We start from the raw sequence: 9,013 nt of genomic DNA, 5'->3' as shown, positions 1-9,013 counted from the left end.
TACATATATAATGTACTTTGATCATATTCCCCTTATTATATTATCTTATTCTCTTTTCCTTCTACAAAATCCTTTTGTCCTCCCAATAAGGCTCCCTCATACTTTCTTGTCAGTGTGTGTGTCCCACTGCAGCTAATCAGAATTGTCAGCATGAATATCAGTTGGAGGTTCTTTACATAAACAAAGACAATTTGCTAGCAGCTTCACTCCTGAGGAATAACTCCCTCCCCCAGAAACTATTAGCTGCATGTGGCTGCCTAGGGAGAGGTTGGGCCTCCTGAGCTTCAACACCCACAGATTCTTCTCTGTGAGTAAACTCAGGTTCACCAGGGCCCTGGCTTGACTCTTGTCAGTTTTGCTGTACTGAGCAGCACTGGTTTCACTTTATGTTGGTGGCTACTCCTGTACTGATGCATTTGTCCCCAAAACTCCCAAGGCCTCATTTGAGCTTGGTATCCACTGAAGAATGGCATCTACACTATAAAGATTCCTGTTTGCTCACTATCATTGAGTGCCTATAGTAGGTCAGACCAATGCTAGGCCTTGGGGTGGCTCTGTCTTATTCTCAAACATTACAATAATTCAGGGAAACAATCACTATAGCCAGGCATGTAAGGTAAATAAAAAAAACAAAAAACAACTAAGTAGATTTTGGGGGCAGAGGAAACAGGTGATGGGGCAAAGTCTGAGAGTTCATAACAATCAACCAATACAGAGGGTAGTTCTCTTCATGTAGCTAAGGACTAGGCAAGACATGAGATGAGAAATGTGAAACATCAGAAGGTCTTTGGCCAGGTCTGTCCCTAAAGGGGTAGCTAAGATGCATGGAGTAACTCTGGGCTCATAGTTCTTTAGAGGCCTCCACCAAAATACCTTACCATGAATGAACCAAAATTAGGAGTGCAATGGGTGTGGTAGTACACAGCATTAATCCCAACATTCAGAGATCTGAGTTCCAGGCCAGCCAAGGTTGCATAGTAAGACCTTGTCTCAAGGCAGACAAACAAATAAAAACAATTTAAAATGAGCAACCAGTAGAAATGTGGAGCCAGAGGAGGTGGGCCGGGAAGTTGCTTCCACAGCTTGATTTACATGTCCTCCTGCCATAGGCCTGCTCAGATGGGGTCATGAGTGAGTTAAGGTCCCATGTGTTTAGTAAGCAGAAGCAGCAGTTAACACGTAAGCTGTTCTCAGTGGCTACATTTCTGTTTCAGTGACATTCAGAAGTTTGGGAAGGTGACCACCTGGAGAATAGGGGACAGGCAAATGAGTTGGCGGTGTGTGTGTGTGTGTGTGTGTGTGTGTGTGTATGGGGGAGTGAGGCACCCCAAGGATCTCCCTGGCCTCTAGGGGTTGCTCCTGGGCCAGCCCTGAGGTGGGCTTCTAGGTCAAGAATGCAGACTAACGCCTAGAATCCAAGACAGAGGGGGCTAGTGGTCCAGCTAGGCCAGAGCTGTGAGGGCCAGGATAGTGGCTAAAGATGTACATAAAAGGGCCAGAGCAGGGGACCAGAACCAGAGCAGCAAGGGAGGTGGTCACCGGATGGGCATCTGGGGACACACAGACAACTTGGCTTTGTCCTGTAGTTGGCAGGACAAGGCAGACTGTCCCAAAGGACCAAAGTGGAGCTGACAAGTTGTAGGGACAGAGGCCTCAGTGGAGGGGAGCGCCCAACTGTCTGGAGCCTATAATCCTCTTGGGGCGTTTCTAATGTAAGAGAAGGGAGCCCCGGAATCAATCGGCGCCTGGGGCCAGGGACCCTCAGTGAAAAGGACTGAAGAGAGCAAGAGGAGTTGGACCTTCCATCCTTATTTTTGAGGCTACTTGGGTACAAGATCCGTGAAGGGCCCAACGCTCCGCCCCTCAGAGAAGTGGCTGGCAAGGCGGAGCGCAAAAGGACCAGGAAAAAAACAAAACAAAACAAAACAAAACAAACTACCTTGGCAGAAGGGATGGTGGATGTGGAGGCAGGAGTATTGTCGGGAGCAAAGATAAAAACTCTGTCAAGTGTCCCGGGACCCACTTCCAGGCCGGGAGGTGTGGGCGCCACAGCCCCTACCGCAGGAAAAATCAAACTGGGACTGCTGGCTGCTGAGCCAATCCCGGAGCAGATGGTCCAGTTTCAACCAATAGCCGTTGTGAATATTAATGAAAGCTGACGTGGTAGCAAGCGGAGCTTCATTCAAAAACAGCAGCTTTTGTCGCCACTGGGCGCGCGCGCCACCTTGCAGGTCCCGCCTTCTGGTCTTGTAGGGACCGGCGCGAGTGGAAGCTGGACGCCCATGGCTGTTGCAGCGATGGCCGAACGTGGCCGCCTACCTCACGCTACGCCGAGCACCGAGGGGTTACCGCGAGCCTTTCTCCAGAGCCTACGCACCCTCTTCGACATCCTGGACGACCGGCAGCGCGGCTACGTGCACCTGCGCGAGATCGAGTGCCGCTGGCAAGGTGCAGACGCACGCGAGCTGCCCTGCGGCGTGCTGGAGGGCCTGCGCCAGGTGGCCCCGGCCAATGGCTATCTGACTTTTGAGCGCTTCGTGGCGGGTTTGCGCACCTCGCTGTTGAACGCCGACGGTGGCCCACGGGATCAGGCACACGTCGCGGCCCGACCTGGAGACCAGTCCTTGTTGCAGCAGCGCCTAATGTTCGCACCGGCGGATGAGCCGCGGACTGTCCTGGAGAGGAAGCCTCTGCTCCCGAGTGCACGCCCTGCTCCTGCTGGCCCCAGTGGCACCTCCCGGAACCCTGAGCTATTGTGTGTCCCGGAGGAGGCGGCGCCCTGCCCCGCAGAGCCCAAGCGGGCCCTGAGTAAGGCGCTGGAGCCGAGTCCTAACGCGGATACCGGTGAGTTTGGGCGGCCCCCAGTTCCACCTAGTAATTCCTGGGATCTGTGCTGGAAACTGGAGACTGGCAGAGTCTCTTCAAAGGGATGGACATGGGGACGACTATGAGCTTAAAGTAAGGTTGGGGCCAGCTGGATGGAAAGAGGCTCTGCCTGTGCCGTGTAAGCTATGGTCAGAGACCCATTCCAGGGCCCAGGTTAGGACTCTGATCATCCAGGAGACAGACGCCCACTCTGCCTCAAGTCTGAGCTAGGCATTGGGGCATCTGTGGCGGTGAGAGAAGGCATGCTGCCTGCGCTACCTGCCCTAGACCTGGGGACATCTGGGCACTCATCCTCATTTCTGTGGCAACTTTGGCACACGTTTCTTCCTAAAAGCACACATCCTCTAACCTGTCCTGAAGGTCCTTCTCAGTGTGACGCCCTGAAGAGACAATCCGGCTTACTTCTCCACCCAGGCAGAGGAGGTGGCACAGGAGCACCTACCACAAGTGCTGAAGAAGGTCGGGTGTGTGTATGTTGAGGTAGAGGTGTGTCCTACAGCACCTGCTGTATTGTGCTACAGACCATGGTCCCTGGGGAATCCAGGAGGCTCCTCTCCCTCCTTCCGGTCTAGTTGGCAGAGAGGAGAATGTTGAATAGCCCCCTGTGTGCCTTGAGAACAGGACCTGCATTATGCCTAAGCACGGAGGCAGCTCAGAGGAGCCCAAGCCCCTCTTCCAGCCCTGCAGCCCATTTATCCTGTGTACTGCCCTCCAGGGCTGCCCACTGGTGGCAGCTGCCAGTCCATTTTGATACTTGCCACGTTCTGCCAGTCTCAGCAGACCTCTTCTACCTCAACCATGTTCTACCACCTCAAAACAGGCATTTGGCAACACAGCGGCCCTTATCTCCCTTGTGAATTGATACACAGACACACACATACACACACACACACACACACAGAGCGAGAGAGTGAGAGAGAGACCTCTACTTGCAGTTCAAGCCTTGACTCCCTGTTCCTGTGGTAGGGGAGGTTTCTGGACATAGCTGGTCATCTCAGTGGCTGTGAGTTTGAAGTGCCCTGTGATGGGACAGTGTGTAATGGACAGACTCAGGGTTTGCCTGTGGCCTGGGTCAGTTACTCCTCAGAAGGCCATTTGCTCAGGGACTGTGACTGGGCAATATTTAGCCCACTGCTCGCTCTGTAAGCCTAACACCAGACTCTAGCTCTAACTCCCTTTTAGGTCAGGCAAGGTCCAGATATGGATATGGTATACTTGACAAAGCTTGTTTTGGAAGAGCCGCAGAATCAATTTAACTTCCTAGGAAAGTCCTCCCAACACAAATATGACATCAAATTCCCAACCAGGTTTATGCCTCCTTTCTGTGTTAAGTCAGGTCCAAGTGTCCCGGATTCTTTCCTAGAACTCATTGCCAATACCTGCTCTGGTCCCACCTTCCAGTGGTTACCCATCTCCTGGCAGCAACGTGTTTCTGGCATACCTCCCATTGCATCACCCTGAAATTGCAGGCCACTCAGCACATTAGGCTGGGACATGAACTCTGGGGACTGCTGGGAACTAGAGTCTCTGTCATGCACTTTCAAGCACAAGTATTATATCTGCTACTCAGTTCTATAGGGATAGGGTTGGAGGGCCTGAGGGAAGGTGCCCTTCTCCCTACCTGAGCCCCACTTTTGGTAGGTGGGAGGTGATGCTTCCTGATGCTCACAGGAGTCTTTGGCAAATGTATGCACTGCCTCTGCACTTACATGCACAACTTGCTTATTCTGTGTTTCTGTGCAAGAATTAGGTCTCCATCACTAATGGAGAATTAGTTTCCCCACTACAGATGCTGTTCCACAAGGCCCCATGCATTTGAGAAAGGCATGGAGAGAACCAGAGGGTTCTACCTGTCCATCTTTTTGTTTTGTCTTGTTTTTCAAGACAGGGTTTCTCTGTGTAGCCCTGGATGTCCTGGACTTGCTCTGTAGACTGGGCCGGCCTCTAACTCACAGCAATCTGCCTGCTGAGTGCTGGGATTAAAGGTGTGCACCACCATGCCCAAGCCTGTCCATCTCATCTCTTACCCTTCACCATTTGATACTCCTTGAGAGGTATCCTATGATTTTTCAGCCACTGGGGGGAGGAGTGCAGAAAAGAGTGTATTTGTGTTCTCTGACCCCTCAGAGAGTTCATCGCCCTCCTTAAGGCAGGTGAGGGAAGCAGGGCAGGCAAGAGGAGACCAAGTTCTAGCTAGGCACAAAGTAACAGATAAAGCATACTCAGGGCTCAGCACCGACCGGTTCCCAGTACAGGCCTGGTCCCTGGGATTTGCCTTATCAGAGTTGGGAGGTCCTGGAAGGGCTGAGGAGCTGGGGTGAGATTATGAACCTGCTAGGCAGGCCCAGAGTTAAGCCATGACCCTGACTGTCTGCTACAGGTACAGCAGCCTGCAAGACCCTGGACATAGGCACAGGTGAAGCCCGGCAGGCTCCACGAGCCCGAGGCGAACGTCGAAGGCATACCATCACCAACGGTGTGGACTGTGTCCTGGTGAGAGGGGCCAGGACTCTGAGGGACTCTCTGTTGTGGTCCAGAAGGTTGGAAACCAGGCAGAAACCAAGAGCCTGCTTACTTGGGGGATCCCTGTAGGAGAATCGGTCAGCTCTCAATCTTTCTCCCTTTCTGGGCTTGAATCTACTAGAGGAAAGACAGACAAAGTCAGGCAGTGGGAGAAGAGGTTCTTTAGAGACCTCTCTTAGAGACCTCTTGCTCCCCCCGGCCCCCAAGGTTATGGTTCCATCTTTTCCTCTGTTCACAAACTACCTCTAGACAGTTGTGTTGTTTTTTCATTCGATGTTCATTCGTAGAGACCCACCATTGCTGCTGCTACCAGCACGAACATTTATCCTCCCGTTCCGTTCTTTTGCCTATACTTCCCTCCCCAAGACACAGGCCAGTCACCAACTACCCTACACCAGGGAAGGTGGGGCCCTGTCCCATGGATGCTGCAGCAGAGTGAGGAGGGGCCCACTTTGATGGGAAGGGTTGTAGGCCACCTACTCCCCTTGTTCTGTGGGGGAGGGGTGGCCAGTGTTTGTCCCAGCCTGGGGCCTCCCTCTGGTTTCCTATTTGCAGATACTTGAATTAAAAAATAGCCTTTTCTGGAGGAAAAGCGCAAAAGAAAAAAGGAGAAAAATAAAAGGAGGAAAGGATGGAACCAGAACCTTGGAAGCTAGGGAGGAGCAAAAGGTCTCTAAGAGAGGTTCTTTAGAGACCTAGTGATGGAGGCTGGGACCCTGTCCTGCCTACCACATCTTTGAAGGCCAGCTTAGTGTACACACAGCATGATCACTTTAAGCAGGAGTACTAAGTCTGGTTTGTCACTCCCCCTCAGTAGAGGGGCTAAAAGGGACCCCCATCATCAAAAGAGGAGGAGCTGGGCTATGTTCTCCAAAGTTAAGTTTGAACCTTCCCTGCATAAGTTGACACTTCCATGTGTGTATCTGTAGACTGCACATGTGCTGGCATGATGATCTGTGCCTGTGTGATGGCCTGCCTGTGCACAGGTCTCAGTCTCCACACCTGTGGCTCCTGGAACATATCAGTATCTACAGGTCTGTATAATGTCAATCTGCTTGCTGGCACGAATACATTCCTATGTGCACATGTGTGTTATAGTTGAAGCAGATGAAGGAGTTAGACCAAGAACAGGAGGTGCTGCTGCAAGGCCTGGAGATGATGGCTAGGGGCCGAGAATGGTACCAGCAGCAGCTGCAGCGTGTGCAGGAACGCCAGCGCCGTTTGAGCCAAAGTAGAGCTGCTGCTGTGAGTGTTGGGCCACCCTTATCAACAGGACCCAAGTTGCCCTGGGTGGGCTCCCACTAGGCTCTCAGCTGAAACTTTAGGGGAACAGGAGTGCCAGGTGCAGGAAAGTCCTCATGGCTGGTGCTCCCTGCTTCTCTTCCAGGACTTTGGGGCTGAAGAGAGCCTCCGCCCTCTGGGGAGATTGTTGCCCAAAGTACAGGAGGTGGCACGGTGCCTGGGAGAGCTGTTGACTGCAGCCTGTTCTGGCCGAGTGAGTGCTCTGAAGCCTGCCTGGCACCCCTTGCCCTTGTTCTGGATGCTATGCCAGGAGAGGCCGGCCTGATTGTACACTCCCACAGGCTCTGCCTTCGTGTTCTTTGGGGCCACTGGGCCCTACCTCACCCTCAACACCACCAGCCTGGCAGCAGCAGACTATCCTCATGCTGAAAGAACAGAACCGTCTTCTCACTCAGGTGAGGTATGGGGAGATGGGGCTGGGGCTGGAGGCCCAGCAGGCCCTGACCACCTGCCAACCTGCCCAGGAGGTGACTGATAAGAGCGAGCGCATCACTCAGCTGGAGCGGGAGAAGTCTGCACTCATCAAGCAGCTGTTTGAGGCCCGAGCTCTCAGCCAGCAGGATGCTGGGCCTCTGGACTCCACTTTCATCTAGCTGGTCATACCTCTCTAGGACGTGCATACAGACTTAGCCTCAGCTCCGTGGCACCACAGAGAGCCAGTCTTCTAACTGAAGACCACCAGCTGTCTTAAACTACAGAACCCTTAGGGCACCTGCCTCCTCTCTTGTAATCTGGACTGTCCTAAGGCTTGCCCAAAGCTGGCCTGACACTACACAGTTCCAGACTTGGGGTGCTGATCCGTCATACCTGAAGCTGCTATTTCCACTGTCAGTGGATGGTGGAGGACAATTCCTCATGTTTACCTGATTTCAGGCAGCCCTGGACAGAGAAGGGGGCGTGTTTACAGCTGTCCTGTCCTCTCTCCCTGGGATCCCTGCCTGGTGTTTAGTAAAAAGTACTGGTCACACTGGGCTGTATTTCTCATAATGCCCAGAAGAGGGTGCTTGCTGAACTGGGTTCCTCTCCCCTATTGTTTTATGTGGTTCTGCGTGATTGAACAAGTAGTACTAGGAGGCCTGGAGACCAAGAGGTTAGGGTCCTTCTCTTCACCAAGGGCACTATGGCAAGGTGATTGTGGTGCAGATGGGAGCAGAAGTGAGGTGTGGAATGGAAGGAAGACAGGGCCCTCTAATAGAGGGCTCTGTTTGTGCTTGTTGGAGGAGCCACAAAGTCAAGGTTTGAATGTAGCTGAGAATGAATCTGGCTATAGCTGGACCAGGCCAGTCTGGTTCTTAGAAATAAGCCAATAGCTTGGATTCCCTGCTTTACCTTAACTAACTGTCCAGGGAAAGATGGCATCAAGGTAGCTCAGATGTGGCTGGCCATCCCTTAAAGAGAGGTTCTGTCCCCTAAAATGAGTGAGTCTTGGCCTCCCAGCTGAGTCATGATGTGCCCTGTGGACAGAACACACCCATTGCACAGGGTGCAGGATTCCCTGGGTCTGGGCTCTGGTCACATCTCCATCTTTCAATTCCCTACTTGGTCTGACAGTGTGATCATAGAGAAGCAAACTGGGAGCACAGGAAGACACTGAGGCTTCTTGGATATGACTCTTCGTTCTCATACCTCCCATTGGTAGCTGGGGTGGGCACAGATTGGATGAGGAGGATCTGTTCAGCCCAGTCTGGTGGAGCCATGTGCTTACTATGAAAGGCCCAGAAACATCACAGGTGAATTCTGTGGCCTGAAGCCTCAGTATGGAGTGTGAGCATTTGTGGGTACGGTAACCATGGAGTCTAATTTTCCCACTGTGCTTGACCTGCAAAGCATACCCAATCAGGTACAAATGATTCTGGCACCCACACCATCTACTTCAGGAATTGGAGTGACTAGAGTGGTTTCTGGGCTGGAAGGAAAGCTAGTACTAAAAAGCAGTTGTGTTCTATAAGCTCAGAGTATCCAGATGAACTTGACTTAGACTAGTGCCATCTAGAGACAGGTCTCCATGACAACGGGTTGGGTCTGCCCCCCCCCCAACCTTCCTCAAGAAGGAAGGTTGTGTTCCTTGCCCCTGTACACTTGCATTCCATGGCTTAGCACTCCTATTCCTCGGGTCCTGGGAACACCTGACTAGTCTAGGCTCTGTAGACACAGCCTGTGACACAATACTTGAGCCAGACTGCCCCTCCAATGGAGACCCACCTCTCAGCAAGCTCTGGCCACCTCAGTCACAGCCTCACTTTCCTCTTGGCTTTGCCCAAGCTAACTACTCCCTCTACAAAGCAGAATCCCTGTTTTGCCC

General features: G+C 52.5%; 1 protein-coding gene across 3 annotated transcripts; it reads left to right on the top strand.

Moving 5' to 3' along the window:
- Positions 1-2,150: 2,150 nt before the first annotated feature.
- Sapcd2 (suppressor APC domain containing 2) lies at positions 2,151-7,678 on the top strand. 3 transcript variants are annotated; one of them, XM_021651072.2, is made up of 7 exons: positions 2,153-2,844; positions 3,247-3,345; positions 5,267-5,379; positions 6,508-6,654; positions 6,797-6,904; positions 6,993-7,106; positions 7,176-7,678. In XM_021651072.2, the coding sequence occupies exons 1-7, from the start codon at positions 2,283-2,285 to the stop codon at positions 7,302-7,304; spliced, it is 1,272 nt and encodes a 423-aa protein (XP_021506747.1). In that variant the 5' UTR covers positions 2,153-2,282; the 3' UTR covers positions 7,305-7,678. The 3 variants fall into 3 exon arrangements, with proteins under 3 accessions (XP_021506746.1, XP_021506748.1, XP_021506747.1); XM_021651071.2 differs by having other exon boundaries at positions 2,151-2,844; positions 6,993-7,678; XM_021651073.2 differs by lacking the exon at positions 3,247-3,345 and having other exon boundaries at positions 2,152-2,844.
- Positions 7,679-9,013: the final 1,335 nt, after the last annotated feature.

The sequence above is a fragment of the Meriones unguiculatus genome, chromosome 8 (genome assembly GCF_030254825.1).
Source record: "Meriones unguiculatus strain TT.TT164.6M chromosome 8, Bangor_MerUng_6.1, whole genome shotgun sequence".
NCBI classification, from domain to species: domain Eukaryota; kingdom Metazoa; phylum Chordata; class Mammalia; order Rodentia; family Muridae; genus Meriones; species Meriones unguiculatus.
The sequence above is the reverse complement of the archived record's forward strand: the minus strand, read 5'-3'. Positions and strand labels throughout refer to the sequence as shown.